Source organism: Stylophora pistillata, chromosome 3, assembly GCF_964205215.1.
Source record: "Stylophora pistillata chromosome 3, jaStyPist1.2, whole genome shotgun sequence".
Classification (NCBI taxonomy): Eukaryota; Metazoa; Cnidaria; class Anthozoa; order Scleractinia; family Pocilloporidae; genus Stylophora; species Stylophora pistillata.
In genome coordinates, this window is record NC_142521.1 from 46,211,260 (window position 1) to 46,232,997 (window position 21,738).

Below are 21,738 nucleotides of genomic sequence, written 5' to 3' on the forward strand. Positions count from 1 at the left end.
CAGATGCTCGTAGATGCAAAAAGGAGGAGTTAAGATCGGGGAATATCGAATCAAAATCGGAGTTCGTTGTGGGCTCGAATTCTATTGTTAGTCGCTCACTCGGATTTTATTGTTATACTCACTCAGAAGGACAGCATAGTAGCTTACGCCTCTTGAGGCAGTAAGCTACAAATATTGGAAATCTATGGAACAAACTACTTGGCGTGTGTGAAGTGTAACCACCTGCCGGGATTCTGGTTCAACGTGGAATTTTAAAGGTGGAATATAAAAAAATCCCAGCTGAGGAATCGCATAAGAATGTGGGGTACAAATTAAATGAAAATCTCTCTTAGAATTCAATTTGTGCATTTTATGCAATTCAATCAAAAGCTCGGAATTTCATTGTGTTCGACCGAGGCAGTCACTTATCGCGTATAAGGTCCCTAAGGTGTCACCCCCTTTTGAGTGATAGAACAACAAAGCAAAGTACAATTTTTAAAACACACTAACTCGAATATCTGTAAAGCTAGATGATCTTTGGGCAAATGATTTCCTTACAATCCCATCCATGCTATACTTCATTACTATTCATTTGATAAAAGAAAAATAAAGTCGAACATAAGACTGTTCCTTAGAATAGGGAAGGATTATACAAACGTCTTCCCGACGGAATCCAAATTTCGCTCATTTCAGGAAGAAACAGAAAAACATATTTTGAAAATGAATTTTTGGATTATGTTGTACAGCTCGGGAGCAGCTCGGAATCGCTCGGAAGAAAAACCAAACTCGACGGGGAAAGCCTGGGCTCTACTTGGCAGGGAACACAAGTTAAAGACTGGGGAAGAAGTCCCAGGAGTCGCCGCGAACCTCAGACACCATAAATTTCAACATGGCGCCGGCTACCGAGAAGAAGAAAGAGAAAGAGACAACTGCAGACAAAAAAGACGAGAAAAAATCGAAGGATGAGACCAAAAAAGAAGAGGAGCCTGAACTGGTAACTTTATGTTTGTTTTTTAAGGTTATTCTTGTTGTTCTTTAGAGGAAAATGAATGAAACGAACCAACGTGACTCATCAACTTTTATGACTTGTGAGAGCGATTTTTTCTTTTTTTACAATAAACGAATAACTTTGGGATATTTTACAGAGCGAAGAGGACAGACTGTTGCAAGAAGAGTTGACAATGCTTGTGGAAAGGCTGTCGGTAGGTATTTTAAATTTCTTATCTAACAATAAAATGCTTTCGCAAGAAGATCTAAATCGATCTTCATACTTAAGCTTGCCTTGCAATTATATCTTAATGTTTATTCGCCTTCAATAGTTCATTACATCACATAATACATACTAAATTATAAACAAGATACGGCAGAAGATCTAGCAAGCTCTGCTGAGCTTTTTCAAAGGTCCCCATTTAATTATAGTATCATTTAAAATAGTTTACTAATAATAGACGGCGAATTTCAATGTCTTTCTTATCGATCAGAGATTTGCAAATACACAATTATTTTATATCGTCAACATGCTGATAGAAACTCAAATACGTCTAATACAAATCATTTTTTTGAACATACAGTTTTAGCGATTGTTTGAAAAGATTGTAAGAATTTATGTTTCTACACGAATTACACGGACAAATGTGGAAAGATGAGATACAGTGTTATAATGAGTGACAGTGAAAGAACCCGGAAATTTTGAAAGTCAAATTCTGTTAATTTTGTTAGACTGCTGTTGTTTTCTGCGAAAAAAAAAAATGTTTTTGGACTCCATCAAGAGGGTCTGAAAGACAAGTTTTCAACTTGCATCATGACATCTGCTACTGCCATTTATCCATACGGCTCTTATATGCTACAATTCTCAGTGATCATACTTTAAAAAAATGCTAACCGAAATTGTTTTTTTTATGTGTAATAGTTCAGCTCATCACTGTTACAATGTACCTTTGTAATCAGCTTATTTTAAAATGTAACGAAGAGTGACACCATGGTTGCATTCGATTTTTTTTCAAAGGACATAGAACTAAATCATTTACTGATGACTATTTTATTCAAGTAAATTCCAATCATGATAATCACTTAGATTGGAATTTTCTGCCAAGTAACATTCAAGCTGCAGTAGAGCCTTGCCAACTTGAACTCCCAAGAGAAACTAAAAATAGCTCAAGTGAGCAAGGGTTCAAGTTCATCAGGTTTGAGATAGCAGGGTTCTACTGCATTACAAAGTGTTTTTTAGGTCATTGTGTCCTGGTAATTGGAAATGATCAGTTGATTCTTTTTACCCATTTTTTTTATTGATTCATTTTTTTTTTTTTTTTACCATTATTTTGCATAAATTAGTAGATATGTTTTTTTTAGACATATTTTTTTAATTTATTTATCTAATGTTGCCTTGATGCATAAGTGTCATTGATTATTTGATGTAGAGATAATAAATGAAGATTATTATTTTAAGAAAATATGCATGCTGGTATCATTATACCTTTTTGGTTTGCTACAAGTCATCAAAAGACCACAAGCAAACTTTCTGACTTACTTCAACAGGATTTTCCACAGGCATCAGAAATTGATAAGTTCTCAGGCTTCGTCACAGAGATTTTTTGGCTAAATTTTGATGTTCTGAGCCATTTTTCTTTATAAATTAAGATGTAGAACTTTTTTTGTAGTTTATTTCCCTCTTTCTTTTGTCTAATTTCTGCTCATTTAGTTTTGAATGGAAATCTTACTTGACATGGATTAATAATTGAGTTTTTGAAACATTAGGAATCCAATGTATCATTACACAAGCCAGCACTGGAAGCATTGAGATCACAAATCAGAGCCAGCACAAGCTCAATGACATCTGTTCCTAAACCCTTAAAATACCTCAGACCACACTTCTCCACACTGAAAGAAATATACGAGAAATGGGGCAATGGCGAAAACAAGGTACCGGTAAACTTCTTTTTGATAAGTCAGAACCAATCAAAATGCCTGTATGGTTCAACTTATTGTCTAAATGTGTATACATCTCATGAGAAACTTACGAGTTGCAGGTTTTGTAAATAGAATAAGAAAGATGGTAAGTTTTGGGCTTGGTAAAGTTACATGTTCATGTAAAGTTAGGTGTAAGTAACTAGCTCTGACAAACATCTAGAATGAAAATTAATTCCTCTTTGAATGTCTCTTTTTGAATAATTATTACCTCTCTTTGAATACCTGAACCAGGAAATCATAGCTACAACTGTACAGAGTTCTTACAAAGTGCAATTCTTAACCTGACTCCTTACTTTATACTGGATTTTAGAGGTTCCTGGCAGACATAATCTCAGTGCTTGGCATGACAATCAGTGAGGGTCGCGAGTGTCTGAAATTTAGAATGTTAGGATCTAAGGAGGAACTTGAATCATGGGGACATGAATATGTTAGGTCAGTAGACTGCAGTCACTGCAGGTCCATTCTTTGCTTGAAATTAGCTGTATATGGTTGTACTGCATCTGCTGCATGACTTGTGTATGTGTCTGTAAAGGCTGTACATTTAAGTGTAGGATCAGTATTGTAGCAAAGAAATTACGCTTCTGTCAGAAATTTCAAGTAAGGTGGCTCAAAGATGGTGAACAATTGTAAGTGTGTAACGTCAGAGGCATCCCTTGTGCTTTGCCAAATGATTGCCGGCCAAAAATCCAGCTGGCCATCACCGCTTTTTCATGCAGCAAATCTCGCCAGTAGCAGTTGCTTAGCAACAACCCTGTGTAATCCAAGCAGTAGACAGTTGAAAGGTAAACAATTATAGAGCAGTGCAAGTGATGACATAATCTGGGCATGGCCGTTTAGAAAGTTCTGTACATTTATTTTACTCACCGTCTGATTGTGCAATCCACAGACATTTGGCGGAAGAAATTCGTGGTGAGTACAGCGACAGATCAGACAAAGGAGGAGGTGTGGAAGACCTGGTGGCCCTTGCTAAAGAAATTATACCATACAATATGCAGCACAATGCAGAAACTGAGGCCTGTGACTTACTGATGGAGATCGAACGGCTAGATTTACTGGAGCAATATGTTGACCAAAACAGCTTTCAACGAGTTTGTCTGTATCTTACAAGGTCAGTGACTTTTTAAACTGATAACAGACTGTCAGACAGGTTATTACTAAGTAATTTGGATATATCAACAAAGTTGAAATGGTAAATTGGCCACCGTAACGATTACAAAAGCTGATGTTTTGAGCGTTAGCCCTTCCTCAGAGCGAGTAGAGGAATTGTGGGTTGTGTGTGCTTTTAAAGGAAGAAAATGGAGCTACGTTATTGGTGGGAACATGGCAATGAGAAAAAACATGAATAAATTAGTGGAATGAAAAGTGTTCGTTGATCCCTGTGGGATTTAGACTGCCGGTTTGAAAGAAGAGCTTTTGTTCAAGAGTTTTACAGCTTTCCGTGCTACCTAAGTGAAAGGAAAGACCACAGATTGCTATATGTTGTTTTACCTAATCATTCTAAGCAACATATGGCAATCTGCCTGCTGTCTTGATGAAAATTGAGATTTCTTATGTTTAATTTTTTGTGCTTTTTTTCCTTGCAGCTGTGTGAGTTATGTTCCTGAGCCAGAAGATAGTACCCTTTTGAAAACTGCTTTGAAGATTTTTAGAAGGTTCGACCACCAGCCAGATGCTATGAAGCTAGCCATCCAACTTAATGATATAGACCTTATCAAAGACATTTTTCTTTCATGTTGTGGAAGGTAAGTGCTCTTGTACATCATGCTTTTAAGAGACATTTTGGGCCCAGCTGTACAAAGGGTTAAAGGCTATCCAAGATATAGATGGTTCAGCGGATACTTTTTGACCAAACTTACAGCACAATCCAGCAGATTTATGTGGTGGGTTTACCCAATCGATATTGAAGGAGGAAAGGGTAATCATGTTATGCATGCATGTCAATTATGCATGCTTTTCTCTATGCCTTTCCTAAGGTGATGACAAGGAGAAATTTGGTGAACAATCAAGAATGTCTTTACATTAAATGGTTTGAACCTGGGGGTAACATGTGAAAGTGTAGCGTGATTGTCCGCTGAGTGTAGTCCTGAGAAGGACTGTTGTCAGTGGTGGTGACTGACGTTTTGAAAACCTGTGCAGAAGTCATCACTTGACTCTGATGATGACTTCCACACAGGTTGTTGAAACATCAGTCACTACCACTGACCACTGACAACATTCCTTCTCAGGACTACACTCACCCAAACAATCACACTACACTGTCACAAGAATGTCTTTAGTTGAGGATCATTTTCTTTTTTCTCATGACCTTCAGTGCTCGAATTTAATTTTTGGAGCACTAACCCTTTGGGTTAGTGGACATCTTTTTTACTTATAACCAAATTATAACGTTTGGTATCCAAGCTCACAAGTTACGATATCTCAAATATTCAACATTTTGATAATAGCAACTAGGACAAATGAAAGAGTAGCTGAAATTGCATAGTGACCTTAAAAACATTGACAATTATGCACTTATTTTATTTCCCTCTCATTTACCATGATTAGTCAAGAACAGTACATCTACAGCACATTCTATAAAAAGTGTTTAAGTTCATTTAACAACTTGAGTATTTTAAGTATTCCTCTGAGAGTCAGGTCTACGTGCTCTTTGTCCCAAAGTCTACCAATGGTAGACAATTTTACAAACCATGTTGGGTTAGTTCGACACATTTTTAGTAACCAAACCTTGAAAATTACTAACCATTGGTTAACGGGTGGTTACTGTACAGTTATTTTCGAGCCCTGACCTTGATATGTGATTAAAGGTTGATATTGTATGGAGAAAGTAGATGTCTAGGGGTGAAAGGGTAAATAGTCAGTTACAAAGTAAACAGTGATTTTTTTTTCCCTTAACAGTGATGAGAAGAAATTAATCCAGAGACAGATGGCATTCATGTTGGCAAGACAACAAGTCTATCTGGAGCTAGATGAAAACATGGATGACTATGATGAGCTGGTGGAGATCATGTCCAATGCACATCTGAACAACAATTTTCTTAGCCTTGCAAGAGAGGTGATGAACACATAACAGCTGTACTTGAATTTTCTGTGTCTGAAAATTGGAAATTTTTCAACATTCAAAGTGGTTCTTGAATCAGTGTATAAAAAACTGCATCTTAGAATGTAAAGAACTAATTACAGTGTACTTTATAATTATCAGGAATTGTAAGGAACAATTCTTAAGCCTACCTTTACCCACAAAATATGATCCTTCTTCTATATCAGGGTTCGTACAGGTCATGGAAAACCTGGAAAGGGATGGAATTTCAAAATTTCATTTTCCAGGCCTGGAAAGTCATGAAATTTAGGTGTGGGTCATGGAAAGTCATGGAAAATCAATATGCTCTCTATGAGTGAAAGGCAATAAGACCCAAAGTTGCAAAGTTAACTGACGAGTCCAAAAATCAGATTTAATTTCATTAGAAATAGACAGAAGTACGCATTGTGAGAATGTTTGCAAACATTCTTTCGCACTGCATTCTTGTCATGGAATCTTTCAAAAGGTCATGGAAAAAGTCGTGGAAAGTCATGAAATTTTAACTGGTCAAAATTGTACGAACCCTGTATATACTGTATGTGACAGATGATTGAATTCCATTTCCTTGAAATCAAAATGAATCAACTGTGATGTACTTAAGAGGGTACATGTTAGGCATAAAATACCTTATCCTGTAGAACATAACAGAAATACTATAATTACTTATAATTTTATTCATAAATTTTATGGTGCAGTTGGATATCATGGAGCCTAAAGTTCCTGAGGATATTTATAAAACACATCTAGAAAATAAAGGTATGAATTATATTCTTTTGTTATCTTTTAACCAGAATTTGATCATTGCTTAAATCTACATTTATTGTTTGTTTTAGCATCCTTTGTTATATAAATTGTTTTACCATCCCACTTATACTAAAATGAGCTTTGTTTAGTTCTTGTTAACCGAGTGGGAGGTCTGTAAGGGAGAATCTTGACCGAGGTTGCCAGTGCAGGCCGAACGCATTGAGGTCTGTACCAGCGACCGAGGTCAAGATTCTTCCATACAGACCGACCTAGCTTGGTTAATAAAATGTTTATTTTATGGCTGTGTCTTGTATGCCAATTTTTTATATTCTTTGTACCTTTTTTTTCTAGACTGGTCTGGATGCCGGTCTAGGTGGGCAAATCTAGACCGCTTTAAAATATTGATTTCAGCCAATCAAATTTGTGAATTCAGTAGTTCCCAGTCCTTGTGAGACACAGCTATATAATAAAAGGGGATATTAAATTTTGAGCCTTTTAAGAGGATATTTGAGACCCAGAGTAAAAACCAAGAGCTCTGTAAACTTGAGTACCCATTGGGGGCCTATATTTTTTAGGGTTATGCAGCCAAGGTCACCCTTTCTTATGTACTAATCTTAAATTTCATTACGTGTTCAAATGTTTTTTGTTTGCCTCCAGGAGTGTCAAGTGGTGTTGCATTGGACTCTGCAAGGCAGAATTTAGCTTCCTCCTTTGTGAACTCTTTTGTGAATGCTGCATTTGGTGCTGACAAGCTGTTAACAGAAGATGGTAACAAGTGGATTTACAAAAACAAGGAGCATGGTATGAACTTAGAATGATCCATGATTAATTTTTCCTCATAAGCCTTGTATGATTTATCAAGAAAACCTGTACCAACTGATGTGACTCAAAACTAAAACCACTCTTGTTTGACTCGCTCCTTGCATTTTCCTACACTGTACATTTCAGTCAATTAACTTGACATATTTATTTTTTTGAGGTTTGGTACCCAATCTTTTTAAGGGTCTGGTACCCAATCTTAGGTGTGGGGTCAGAGATTGCTATTTGTGTCTTACTTGTATTGAAACAAATACCAAGTTAGTTTTTTTTTATTATCTTCAGGTATGATGAGCACAACAGCATCACTTGGCCTGATTTTGTTGTGGGATGTTGATGCAGGACTCACTCAGATTGACAAGTATTTATATTCCACTGAGGACTACATCAAGGTACATGTGCTAGGATTTTACAATACTTCTGGCCCTGGTTGTTTGAAGGTTCGGATAATACTATCCACTGGATAAACCACTATCTGGTCAATAGTGCAGTTCATTTTGCTATCACCTATTTGCTGGATAGTAATTTATTAATTGGATAGCGTCTGCTGTTTATACAACTGGGCACATGTAAGTCAACAGCTGGTACCACCTACATTCCACCATCTGCCAAAGACGAAATTTAGCGAGGTTACTTACAAAGGAATTGTATCTTGTTCAGGAGGAAAAGCTATGATATTCCTGTAATTTTGGTTTTATCAACTGAGCTGATAAAGTAAATTGGTCACTGTAAAGAGTTCTAAAGCTATTATTCCTAGTTGCTCTCTACAATGGAACTTGAAATACTCTTTATCAGTAGTGTGTTGTCTAATGTAATCATGCAGATTTTGACCGTATGTTTATGTTATTGGTTGTAGGCTGGTGCTCTGTTGGCCTGTGGCATTGTTAACTCTGGTGTGAGGAATGAATGTGACCCAGCCCTTGCTCTGCTGTCAGATTATGTTCTGCATAACAACAATATCATGAGACTTGGATCTGTTGTTGGGCAAGTTGGCGGTTTTGCAATTTTTGTAATGTTGCATTTTTAAATGCACTCTTAAAAAGATGCATCTAGTCATGTGAATGCACTATTTCCTCACTTTAAAAAACGGATGGTGGATACCTTGCATATGCACAGGGTTCCACTGTATCCAACCAGCTATCAAATAGAATTCTGCCCCCCATGGCCGACAAATCCTTGTAACCCATTCACCTGTCAATACTCATTGGATCATTGAAAGGAAAAAAAGTTTGGGGAGGAAAACATACCACAGCCAAACAAACATTCCTTTCATTTCTTTGGTTCTAAATGCACATGTTTGCTTTCCAAAAATCCACAAGTATGCTGAAAACTACATGTATGTACTCCATGCAGTTCCTTCAGTCTTGCTTCGTGTCATAGACAAAATTTGTTGAAAAATCGTCTTTGCATGTGCACTGTGACAGTAAACTGTCAATATCCTCAATGTAGATGGGATGTTTTTCTTCCCAGGTTAAACTTACCTGGATTTGTTTTTATTTTGGAACAGTTTAATCATTAGAATTTGTTATTAAAGTATAGCATTTATGTCTTTCTCAGGCTTGGTCTCGCTTATGCTGGTTCAAACAGGCAAGAGGTTTTGTCCCTCATTCTTCCCGTCCTTGGTGACCCAAAGTCTAACCTAGAGGTGAGTTGGTTAACTGCAGGTTACTTGCACACCTACTGAAGGCCACGCCACGTCGAAAAAGAAGACCAAAGAGCCAATACGGAGGAAGAGGTGTATTTAATTTGTTAACCCAATTCAGTCGTAGATACCAAGAAACCACGTTAGCAATCGGCCTTACAAGTGTTCAAAACAAACAGGAAATGAACTGTTATAACCTGGAAAACAACTGAAAACTTACTTATCGACTGCCTCCTTACTTGTGTCAAATAACTGGTTAGCAATATAACAACAACTGGTTAGCTTGGTTGAAACTGAACTAATCAACTGAACAACTAGATTACGCGTCTTAAATTAAACGTTGTACGCGACAAACGTTGCGATAATTATTGCAAGATATGAATTTAAAGCGCCATGTACATTTACTCGCGATTGGACCCTCGCTGTTGCGTAGTCTTTAAGCGTTGTTGATCACACGGTAGCACTTATCACAAAAAAATGTTTTGCTAAACAGGTGATTGGTATGGCGAGTATAGCCTGCGGCCTTGTTGCTATTGGAACATGTAATGGCGAAGTTACGTCAACCATACTTCAAACAATGATGGAGCGTTCTGAAACAGACGCCAAGGATACAAATGCTCGGAATTTAGCCCTTGGTCTCGGCTTGACATTTTTAGGTAGGGTTTATTTTTGTTTACGGTAGCAACGCGCATTTTAAAAAGCAAATTTTCTCAAATGTTCGCCTCACTTTTGGTATAGTAAATTGTAGTGGTAAGAATTTAGTTCTCTCGCCAACAAAGTGGTTGCGATTGCGTTGGGGCTGACTTTGCAAGAATCCCTTGAACTGTGTGGTGGCTCTGTTGCAGGTCGCTTTTTAAAGTTTGTGTATTTTCACTGTGGAAAAAAGCATTTGTATCAGTTGCCAGTATGACAAGGGAATTTAAAAGTTTTGGTTTTTCAGTTCTTAGGTGCTGAGAAGCTGGTCTTCGTTTCTTTTGTAAGTACTAAAGGGGTCTAATTTTGTACTATTGGCTTCTTTTCGCTAACAGGTAAACAAGAGGCTGCAGAAGCTACCCTTGAAGCTCTTAAAGTCATCCCAGAACCTCTCGCAAAGTGGGCTACGATCCTTGTTGAAATCTGTGCGTATGCTGGTGAGTTCTGAATTGAAAGGCGCTGATGCTCTTATATATATATATAGATAGATATATATTTATAAGCAGAACAGAATTTTTTTTGGCGAAAATCATTATATTTGCGTAAATGGTTTTGGCGAGGGCTCACAATGCTCTGCTCTCCTTGAGTCTTTTGAAGACCCACAAACAGGGTACGAACAAGGTCACGGAAATCTGGAATGTCGTGGAATTCCACGACTGTATCGTTTCCTGGCCTAGAAAATCTCAGAATTTTAGTGTGGATCCCAGGAAGTCATTGGAAATGACTTGGGGTGGTATAGTCGTGGAAGATGTTCTACGGAGAAGCGTCCCTTCAACTGAGAAGGAGGCAGTTCAGGGGAACAAGGAAGTTGCAGTGTCACAGTACTTTAAGTTGTTGCTTTGATAGGACAACGATGATGATAAAAAATAAAATTTCAAGTTTTCAAGGTGCACAAACTGTGACGCACAACTGTACACTACCGCTCACGTATATGTCAACTGCACATACGAATTTTATTCGCGTATTCATGCGTTGTTAGACGCGTTCAGACGCGAGTACATTTGAGTATCTACACGTATAGTGCACGTCTGTGGTGTGCAGCCCCTTCAAGACAATACCTTACCTTTCATCGCGTTTGACACACTTTTGTTTGGCTTGTATCAGGAACTGGAAATGTTCTCAAAATCCAGGAAATGTTGCACATCTGTAGCGAACATTTTGAGCAGAAAGACGACGAAGAAAAAGAAAAGGATTCCAAAGACAAGGATTCAAAGGATAAAGATAAGGATAAAAAAGAGGCAGACAAACCAGATGATGGTAGTCACCAGGGCGTGGCTGTGTTGGGCATCGCTTTAGTTGCCATGGGGGAGGAAATTGGCGCTCAGATGGCGCTCAGAACCATGAACCATCTGGTATGTTTTCCCGTAATTTGTAGACCTTTCTGGGTTCGAATTATTGTTGGCGTTGCCTTTTGATTGGGAATGTCATGCGTTTCATCGATGTGTTAAAATGCTTGTAAATCCTTGCAATCATTACAAAACTTTACCCTTTCATCTATGAATATATTTTATTTAGTATAATTACATACTTGTAATACATCCATTTTTTCCGAAATAACGGGCTGTCGTTTGGATCATTCTCCCTAGGTAGGTTAAAAATTAAAGAAAAGAAATAAAAAAAAGAAATATATGCAAACCAAAAACAAACAGGCAGCCTTGGTGATTGACACTATAACTTGTGTGCAACTTACAGTACTTTACTCTTAAAGTTGTGTACGTTCTTTGATCATGATAGTAAGTAGGTGGCGGCAAATAGTCTGAGAAAGGGAATTAATGCGATGATCTAGCATTCATTTATTTCACTACGGTTATCAGGATGTGCTTCGGAAGAAGTTACATTTCATTTTTCACCAACCAGGTAAACAAAACTTGTGGTCAAAGTTGCCATCTGCTAATTTTGGTATAAAGTTAGGGTCGGGGGTCTCTTGTTGGACGAAAAAGAAAGAAAGATCCGGCTTATGTTTGGTTAACGGTCATCTAGTAGTAAAATACTGAATGTGTTTGTTTTCTTACAGTTGCAGTATGGTGAACCCGTGATACGCCGAGCGGTGCCACTGGCTCTTGCTATCCTATCAGCTTCCAATCCACAACTGAGTATCATCGATACTCTTAGCAAGTTGTCACATGACAATGACGCTGAAGTGTCACACAATTCCATCTTTGCCATGGGAATTGTCGGTGCAGGTGAGCAAAAAGCATTTCAAAGAAAACGTCTCGGTCTGGTTTGACATTGTTTGAAAACATTATTTTGTAATCGTCCGTACATGTTTCCTTCATTTCAGATCCATTCCTAGAACAGTTCTTCGCGGTAGACTCCTTATTTTAACAGCACGTTTCTCTAAATTAACGGCAAAAAGTATTTTGCACAAGAAAAATATTTTTTGCGCGATGATTTTTCATTACGCAATTGAAAAGGAGGCCTCCTAGGTTTGAGCTCTTTGCCTCTCTTCGAAGGACCTTAATGCATTTTTTTTTTTTTTTTTTTTTTTCTTTTTCACCTACAGGTACCAACAATGCGCGACTCGCGGGAATGCTCCGTCAGTTGGCCATGTATTACCACAAGGATGCAAACAATCTGTTTATGGTGCGACTCGCACAGGTGGGTGCAAGGAACCATACAGTGATAGGCTGGTCTTATGGTAACTAACTTGTGAGTAGTCTTCAGTGCAGACAGCATCACATTAAAGTCACAGATGTCAAAGTAAGGTTAGAATGGACGTCGAATGAAGGGGGTGGGCAAAGACAAGTAGAAGTATTTTTCTTTCTCCTCCGACCCAAGGGTACATGTACCTCGGATGATGTACAGTACGGTATGTCCAGGACTGTCGTTGATTGTTTTTCAACCTCGGTATGCTAGCCGTGGTATGAGTTTCCTTATTAACAAATTACCATCGGTACAGCTCTACGTTATGTGTGTCAAATACAAAAAAATATTATCGAGTGTTAACAGTAAATAAAGAGTTTTCCAAACTCTTTATAGGGATTAGTCCACCTTGGTAAAGGTACACTTACACTTGGTCCATATCACTGCGATCGCTCGTTGATGATGCCTGTCGCTGTTGGTGGCTTGCTGTCTGTCCTCTTGTCGTTCTTGGATGTAAAGAACGGTATGGTTAAATAATTATTCTACTCAGTAAGAGTTTTGACGCGGGCCCTGGGAGGAAAAAAAATGGTTTCCCGATGGATGTGCGCTCATCAGCCAGTTCCGATTTCGTGATCGGTTTACCTAACCGAACTGTGGTAAACTAAGCCATAAATGATCTTTGTTGAGATCAATAATTTTGGAAGCTTCCTGTGTTAAGTCTTGGACTAAAATGCGTTCCTTAGAAATTCCTCAACCAGAAAGCCGAATTTTGACATATTTAGTGGGTTGCATTTCTTGATATGTGGTTTTATAGGTCAGAAGTTTATTTTTTAAGAGTAGCATGAAACAAGCTGTGAAAACAATCATTTGTTTCCATAATCTGACTCTATATTGTTTCTCTGTAGTAATTCTTGGTAAATCGCACTATGTGCTGTTCAACCTGGTATCTGCAATGCAGCCTAGAATGCTTGTCACGTTTGACACAGACTTACGCCCTTTGCCAGTCTCTGTGCGGGTCGGTCAGGTGAGAGAGATAATCAAGCTTCCTAATGAAGAGGGTTATAGATTTTGAAGTTTAGTTTTGTCGCTCCATGCTGTTCCTTTTGATATATGAACTTCATATATTCATTGTATGTAATTACCTGTATCGCTTCATGCTAATAACACTTAAAAATCCAACCAGTCCTCAGACTCGCTGGAAAACTAATCTCCTGCTTTGTGTGGATAACTATCGCTGTTTTTGACAATTCTGAAGGCGAGGGCGACTGTAGAACCAAGATCGCGCTTCGTAACTGGACGGCCAGCCTAAGTCAGCAAACAGCACACAACTCCAAACAAAATGACTCCCTTTACCACTAGTTGTTAAGACGTGGTTTTAGTATTAAAAACTAATTAAAAGGATCAACTATAACAAACAAGGAGAAGTAGGAAGCATATTTTCCAACTTAAAACCACCCAAAAGGCCGATGTCTTCATCGAACTCAGTCTACAAACATATGGAAGCGCTTGGCAGCCTAAAGTTGATGACCACTGACCAGTTACTGTGACGTCACGAAAACGTATTTCCGCGGTGTCACGCAGATAAGAATTACAAAGGAGAATTACCGATCTAGACTTGAGAGTCTTCGGGGGCAAACGATGCACCGATTTTGATGAAGTTGTAAATTCTTTCTTTTAAAAGGCGGTTGATGTGGTTGGCCAAGCAGGAAAGCCTAAAACAATAACAGGATTTCAAACTCACACCACTCCTGTGCTGCTTGCGTATGGAGAACGAGCAGAGTTAGCCACTGAAGAATGTATCCTTTACACTTTCTACAAATAATTTTTCCCTAACTTACATGTAGGACGAATGGTCTATGAGGAGGCCTTGAGCAACCCGAGTCGGCGAGAGGCTGGTGGTCTGGTATTGATTATTAGTGCCAGACCCCTGGCAAACTCTCCCCTGGATCGTCTCCAATCTTCGCGCGGGCGGAAAAACGTGCGTTCTGCAGCGCTTAAAATGAGGGCCTGCTCCCGAGCTATGGAACGAAATGACGCAATACCGCTTTTATTTGCTCGCACAGGCATTACTATTTCGGTGTTTGTGTTATTAAGATATTTAGGAAACCTAGATTTTGACATCGAGAGTTAAACTGCTTATATTTTGCTTAACCATGTATCAGACATCTCGCTCGCACCGATAATGGAGGGCTTTGTCATCTTGAAAAAGAACCCAGAGTACGAGAAGGCAGAGAGCTAAATTGCCGAGACATGGGTGGCACGTCTGTAAATAAACTTCACAACTAGTAATATGACTACCAAGTTATAGATACGACTGCCGAGTAACAAACCTTTTGAGTGCGACAGTAAAAGAGCTAAAACTACTGGAGAAATTTCTTACACCTTAGGAAACAGCAAAAAATATGTTATTGAACTTTCACTAATCAAGAATGCTTTTGCAAAATAAAATCTTACAAGTCCTGTTCTTTGCAGTTTTTCTTCCGTTGCTCCTCCCCTCCTTTTGCCGAAGTATCTCCTGAGGCCTCACAGTGAATTCGTAGCCAAATCAGTTTATTTAGAAAAACAAACAAACAAACAATGAGATCTGTATCGGGTTTTCGAAATATTTGGAAACGATACTTGGAACGATTATTACACGTGATATGTCTGACCTTTTATAAGAGATTTACTCCGCCCTCAAATGAAAACATAGATCTCCTCGAGGCTGTAAACACCTTTACAATGATTCCTGAACCGATGAGAGGGTTGCCTGTGCAAAGTAAGCTAAGAGTAAGAACTAGGTGGTATTGGAGGAGTGTGTAAGGATTTCCTACATCGTGAAAAATTCAGCTTTATTACTTGCCTTTTTTTTTTTTTTTTTTTTTCCATTGGGAAAACAGGTTAGGGGAAACACGATCAATAAACTGACATGAAAAAGGAAGTACAAAGCTTACAAGAATTAGCGTATTTTTAGACTTATCTGCTATTTTTTCAAAGAGTACAATTTAAAGAGAGAAAGCATAATTTGAAAATAACACTAACATAGTCTTTTGCATAATTTGGCCATAAAACGAGCTGTGCACCAGCACAACATGGTGCTTTTGCTAGCAAGATCCATATTTGAAAGCCTACACGAAAAGCGTTAACGATTGATGGCCCAGCGCAGATGAATTCGTTATATTCATTACCACAAGTGATTTGAGATATTTAGATACTATTACTCGATGATTTGGTAATGGTTCGCTGAACTAGGAAAGTTGCACACGCGAAAGGAAAATTTAAAAGCTCGGAGTCTTCTCTTGCAAAGCTGTATCAGGTCTCACGTACACATGATTACGGTAAACACTGTGTGTATAGGTAGTCGCATATTGCCTCGTAAAGTTAAGGATTATTAGAGAGATTTAGCACCGCGTGTACGTGAAACGTGAATGGCAAGAGTGACCACGTGACCAACCCACCATGTTTTCACGTTTGCTGGTTGCGCTTTGCCTTTTCTACGTGAAAGTTACCTGTTTCGCGTTTGCCATGTTCGTAAGATTTCCTTCACTCTTTCCTTCACCGAACAATTAAATGCCGGAAAAAGAGCACCAAAACTTTTGGTGCCCTTTTGATATTCTTTGTAAGTCATACAAGGGCGCCTTCAAACCCACCACGACGTGAGCTCACGCGAAACTAAAGGAGCAATGTTCAGGCTATTTTACGTGAAACGCGACAAGACAAGCTGACGTTGGCTGTTTCACGTAAAGGCGGTGCTGAATCTCTCTAATATCCCTTGTGTTTCAGAGGTTTCAGCAATAGCTGCGGTCGTGCACCGACGAGGCGAATTTCTGCATACGCACGAATCAGCTGAATGGAATTTTATTCTGATACAACAACGTCAAGGCAAGGAGACCAGTTCTGCCAAAAGGCATTCATGAAATTATAATACTTTTGAAGGCAAAGCTAGGGCTTTTTTCCTTAAATATATTTTCTGTTGGTATACGGAGTTTACAGTTCATTAACAGTTTCTTTCATCGTTGATTCTATTCACTGTAGGACATGCCGTTTGGGGCGTGTCCCCTGGGTGTTCCTGATTAGTGTGGTTGCAGTATTTATAGACGGTTCAGTGTGATTTAGACCTCTCACTCTCGCTTTCCACGCTGACATCGAAGTTGCAGCAATGGACAGTAAGACGGCTCGATCGGAAGCAGAAGTCCTTATCCCTCTGGCACCCGAAGTCACGGAAAACTCTTCATCACTGCAAGAACAATCAAATCCACCTTTGGTAGATCAAGTGTTCTCTCTTTTCGAAACTTATCTGGCCTCCCAACTCGACGAATAAAGCAAGCAGCCCGAAGAAAAGTCGAAAGTCGTTAAGGAAGCCGCCGAGTTCAAATTCAAGGGTAATAGGAAGCAGTTCGAGTTCAATTCCCTACTGGACCACATCTTTGGTCAGATAGAGGTCAGCCTGAACGAACCGCAAGAGATCCGCAAGCTGGTGGCAGAAGGGCGACAGCTCATAAAGAGACGACAGAAGTTAATAAAGCTCGCAGATAGAAGCAAAGACGGGTGGCTGGTTGTGCAGGAATACGAGTCGGACAAGCTTGCTTCCGACTCTGAAGAAGAAAAGAAAATTCGGAAGGCTAAGATATCGGCACTTGAAAGAAAAGGAAGGAATCTAAAGCTAACTCCGGCAATGCTTCTAAAAAGTTTAAATCTGCTAGCGATGTTCAGCTTTTTCGCGGTAAGACCTTTCATTTTCTTTGTGATGTCTCACTTTGGGTTGGATTGCCTGAGCATCCAACCATCATTCATTTGGTGTTGTATTTCTATAGTATTTAAGGAGAAAATAATTTACGTTCGTCTGAGCGCAGCGAATTAGAACGTAATGAATTTTTCCCTTTATGTAATGTATTCAAATAAGGCGCCTGATTAATAAAACAACATAATTGGACAAAACATTATTCTTAACAGCATAAAAGGAATATTGTAGATTTATGATAGAGACATCTGGTATCCTTTTAGCGCAACACTCAATATTCTAACAGAATACATTTTTCCTAACGACCGACAGAATAGTTTTAAATTCCATAGCGATCCAATGTAGCTATGTCAATCTGCCTGAGCAGTTTTAAAGACTCTAAAGTGAAGTTTCTAGGTGAATATTTGGTGATAAAAACGTCGAGTTTGTAAATCTTATCAAGAAAGCAACTTAGCCGATCCTAGATGATGGAGACACCTCAGCGCTTGATCTTACACGGAAAGGAAGTATATGAAGGAGAGCACTCCTAAATTCTGGGATTCTGAACGAATAAACCATTACGTTCACCAATGAATTGCTAAACTGCAAAAGTTTGACGATAAAGACTGTCAACTCTCGATAATTGAAATATCCCATGACTTTCAAGGTAAATAAAATGTTTATAATTTGAAAAGGAAGCCATGTTAAAAGTGATGTTGCTGTTATGAGAGCTAGTGTCTTCGCCAATTTCACCTCTCTTTTAATATGATTCTGGCTGCGAAATGACGTTTGTTGCTTCTTCCAAACAACATAGTTTGCTACACATGTAGTTAACAAAGGGATTCCACAAATCAAAGGAATAACGTAAGAGAGTATCTTCCTCTCTATCATATCAAACTGCTGAAATATCCACAAAGTGGTAAACATTACCGCTATGATCCACGGCATGCTGATAGCGAAGATGTAAACACGGAAGCTTATAGTTCTGTGACGAAGAGGCCAACCAACGGCGAACATTCTCTCCAGGGAAATGACAGCGAGAGTGTAGATGGACGTTGTGCCTGTAAATACGTCAGTAACGATGGAAATCATGTACCATGCGTATCCCTCTGATACCATTACTTTTAAATACAGTGGGATGGCCAAAATCCCAACCAACACATCGGCTACAGCCAAACTAATGAGAAGAGAGAAAGTTCGTTTGTGACGTTTCTGCTTGGAGAATATCCAAATGGTGAGAATATTTCCAACAAAGATCAAAGTCGCTAATGAAGTGAAACATGCTTTCCAGAAGATGTTCCATGAGTTAAAATCCATTATGCTGGGCACTGCTTTTCTTTTTGACCTCCCAAGAAAGTAAACCTTTACGAAAGGATCTTTGGACGATAGCAAATTTGAGGAAGCAAAACACTTCAGCAAACTAAAACGTTTGCATTTTTTGACAATTATCTTTTGTCTAATTTGGAATTAAGTCAGAACTTTTTTTTTTTTCCGTATTCGAGCAATGATAACAGTCATTAAACACTCATCGTTAAGTTGAGTCAGGCTGACGGCACACCCATTGGGGGGTCTCCGTAAGGCAGATAGTCAGTACCGATCAGTCCGCTATAATATGGACTTGTTTGCAGCTCAGATATTCAAGTTTACCCTCTGATATCTTGGAGAAGCTTCGACAAAAACAAACTTCAAAGCTTTCTTTATTGTGATTTATACGAATGATTATCTGCGGTGAGTGATGTGATAGTTGTTCGTCTTCAATCGTTTAAATGATCGGTGACAACGGTCTCTCCATTAAAAGCAATACGAAATTTGTTGTTTTACTGTGGCTGTTTCTGTAAGCGTTTCAATGTTTTTTTGTTTTTTTTTAACTTGGCGTGACGTCTGTTGATTCTCATAATTTTCCATTATTCTAAACTTTTTTTGCGCAAAATTGGAGAGCGCCTGACGCCAAAAATTGACCCCCTCTGCTTTTGCCTTAAGGCCAGGCTAAACTGGGAAACTTTGTTGCGGAAACACTGTTGCGGAGGCAAATGTTTCCCAGTTTAGCCGCGCTGGAAACATATGTTGCAGAAACAAATTTTGCTGCTCGGAAAAAAAAATTGTTTTTGCCTGCAGACAAAAACATTTTTGTTTCCCGGACATAAATTGTGCGTGCGAAACATATGTTTCCCAGTTTAGCTACGATGAAAACAATGTTGATTAGTTTCCAGTGAAGCTCGCACATTGAAAAATGTTTCATAGCGACAGCGAGCAGACAACCATTAAAATGGCTGACTACGAAGAAATTCAAGCGGGTCACGCTCAAAGAAAGGGATAGGGAACGGGAAGGGAAAGGAATTGGAAAGATGAAGAAATTGAAATGCTAATTACGCGGTATGAGGAAAGGCCTTGTCTCTGGGACTTGGGTCATAAGGACTACATTAACAAGGACAGTAAGGAGGTGGCGTATTCGCAAATCGATCTACTGATGACAGAAAAATATGATATCAGCCGGGACGATTTCCAAGAGCAAGTAGAAAATTATCTGGTCACAATTTATGAGGGAACAGGCCCTGGAAAGAAAAAACAGAAGTCCGGTTAACAAACAAGCGAAGTGTACCACTCCTCTTGGAAGAGGTACAAGTTGCTGAAGTTCCTTATTATTGTGCAGAATGCCACAAAGGGCTTTGATACAATGAAAATGTGAACATCCTTTGATCCCCAGACTTCCTCGAGGTCAGTTTATTCATACACGCATGCGTAGCTCATTTTTTTCCGAAACAATGTTTCCTCGTTTGGCCACTGGGGCAGCAAAACATTTTGTTGTTTCCTGCTAATTTAGCCACCCCAAGAAACATAACAGGAAACAATGTTTCCGCAACGAAGTTTCCTAGTTTAGCCAGGCCCTTACTTATTTGTCAATTTTCTTACGCGTTTTCTTCAGAAGAAAAGGAAATATATTGAAGCTGTTAAATTCATGGCTTTAGCTAAAGGGGAACTCATTACCTGCCTAGCTGCTTTCTGCTGAATTATGTTTTTGTAGTACAAACGACGTTCTATTGCGGGAAGAGATTCAAAATTTTGATCACTTAAAACTTCATTCACTTACCTTGTGTAGAAAGGCTATTAAGTAAAATGTTCTGGATCTATCCTTTACTCTGGTGTCGCAGCCAAACTGTTAAAGATGATTGTTGAACGAAACTGAGAAATGCAAATTGTCAATAAAAATGCCCGCTTTGAGAAGATTCAAGGAGGACGTTAATCAAATTGATTGCTGCGCTTGAAGATGTGAGCAAGCTGCTATTTCTCTACAGTACTATAGAGTGCGCTCAAATATTCATTATGTGTAATGAACAAAAAAATATCTAATGTCAAACATTAGCTCTTTTAATTTTTCCAGTTGTCCAACGATCAAGGAACCAGAGCTAAAATTACAAACCTTCATTTTGTTCCTCGTTTTTACAAGTTAGTAAAATCGTTGTAAAGGGTCGCTTCCTTTAAAACCCTTAACGGCATATCAGATTCGATTCTTATAACATATATCCACACTCAAGGGCTCTCTATAAGTGGGATGTTTTAAGAAAATCAATGAATGCCTAGAGTTTGCAATATATAAGCCTTTAAGACACCGTTCTTAAAAAAATCCACGTTTTGACGAAACTATAAAAATGCTTTTTTAAAAAGGATAGTTTTAAGTTTGTATTTAAAAACGGACACTGAAGAGCTGTTCGTAATATCGGAAGGCAAAGTGTTCCAGAGTGTGGGGGCAGCTGCGGAAAAATATCTTGCAACGTATGTCTTTAAATTAAAATGAGGAATCACAAGAAGATTTTTAGATGATGAACGTAGTTGACGAGCTGGAACGTAAGGTGTGAGTAGATCACGAATGTACGATGGTGCAAGATTGCTAAGAGCTTTGTACGTGATGAGTATAATTTTAAACATAATGCGATAATGTATCGGAAGCCAATGAAGATTTAACAGAATAGGCGTAATATGCTCATGTTTTCTTGAAAGAGAGATGAGACGAGCAGCGGCGTTCTGGACGTGCTGTAACTTTTTTACTTGGTAGTTCGGTAGTCCATAGAGTAATGAATTACACTAATCCAATTTTGAAGATACAAATACATGAACAAGTATTTCAGTATTGGTCGATGACAAGTACTTTCTTATTGAGCTTATATTACGGAGATGGTATTAAAAGATGATTTGCAGATACTTGCAACATGATCGTTGAAAAGAAAATGGTTGTCAAAAGTAACACCAATATTTCTAGCTTTCTGTGAGGAGCGAATGGTCTCATTGACGACAGAGATTTCTTGAACAGTTGGCATAGCTAGATGCCAGAGATCACTAGTAATTCAGTCTTATCCTTGTTTAGTTTAAGACGGTTAACCAACATCCAGTGATCAATCTCATGTACACAACGCTCAATGTTAGACACAACTAAATCCCTATCAACAGGTATAGCTGGCTGAAAGGACACAAAAAGTTGCGAATCATCAGCATAAAAATGATAACCCAAGTTAAATCTCTTAACAATGTCAGAGAGCGGTGAGG

General features: G+C 38.6%; 1 protein-coding gene and 1 pseudogene across 1 annotated transcript; one reads left to right on the top strand and one right to left on the bottom strand.

Annotated features, from left to right (window-relative positions):
- Positions 1-827: 827 nt before the first annotated feature.
- On the top strand, positions 828-14,961 carry LOC111341322 (26S proteasome non-ATPase regulatory subunit 2). Its single transcript, XM_022948281.2, has 21 exons — positions 828-973; positions 1,125-1,181; positions 2,734-2,898; positions 3,257-3,378; positions 3,833-4,054; positions 4,530-4,688; positions 5,842-5,998; positions 6,718-6,778; positions 7,424-7,567; positions 7,868-7,974; positions 8,439-8,566; positions 9,140-9,227; positions 9,718-9,880; positions 10,253-10,354; positions 11,022-11,269; positions 11,932-12,100; positions 12,421-12,515; positions 12,897-13,023; positions 13,406-13,524; positions 14,182-14,296; positions 14,663-14,961. The coding sequence occupies exons 1-21, from the start codon at positions 869-871 to the stop codon at positions 14,737-14,739; spliced, it is 2,730 nt and encodes a 909-aa protein (XP_022804016.1). The 5' UTR covers positions 828-868; the 3' UTR covers positions 14,740-14,961.
- A 2,637-nt stretch (positions 14,962-17,598) lies between these two features.
- LOC111341309 (adenosine receptor A3-like) lies at positions 17,599-18,619 on the bottom strand (annotated as a pseudogene).
- Positions 18,620-21,738: the final 3,119 nt, after the last annotated feature.

What these genes read in the sequence shown, in the direction of transcription:
- LOC111341322 (XM_022948281.2), top strand. Translation starts at nt 869, where the DNA reads ATGGCGCCGGCTACCGAGAAGAAGAAAGAGAAAGAGACAACTGCAGAC. An exon ending in ACCCAAAGTCTAACCTAGAG is followed by an intron (nt 9,228 to 9,717) that starts GTGAGTTGGTTA and finishes TTTGCTAAACAG; the next exon opens with GTGATTGGTATGGCGAGTAT. An exon ending in GTTCTTGGATGTAAAGAACG is followed by an intron (nt 13,024 to 13,405) that starts GTATGGTTAAAT and finishes GTTTCTCTGTAG; the next exon opens with TAATTCTTGGTAAATCGCAC.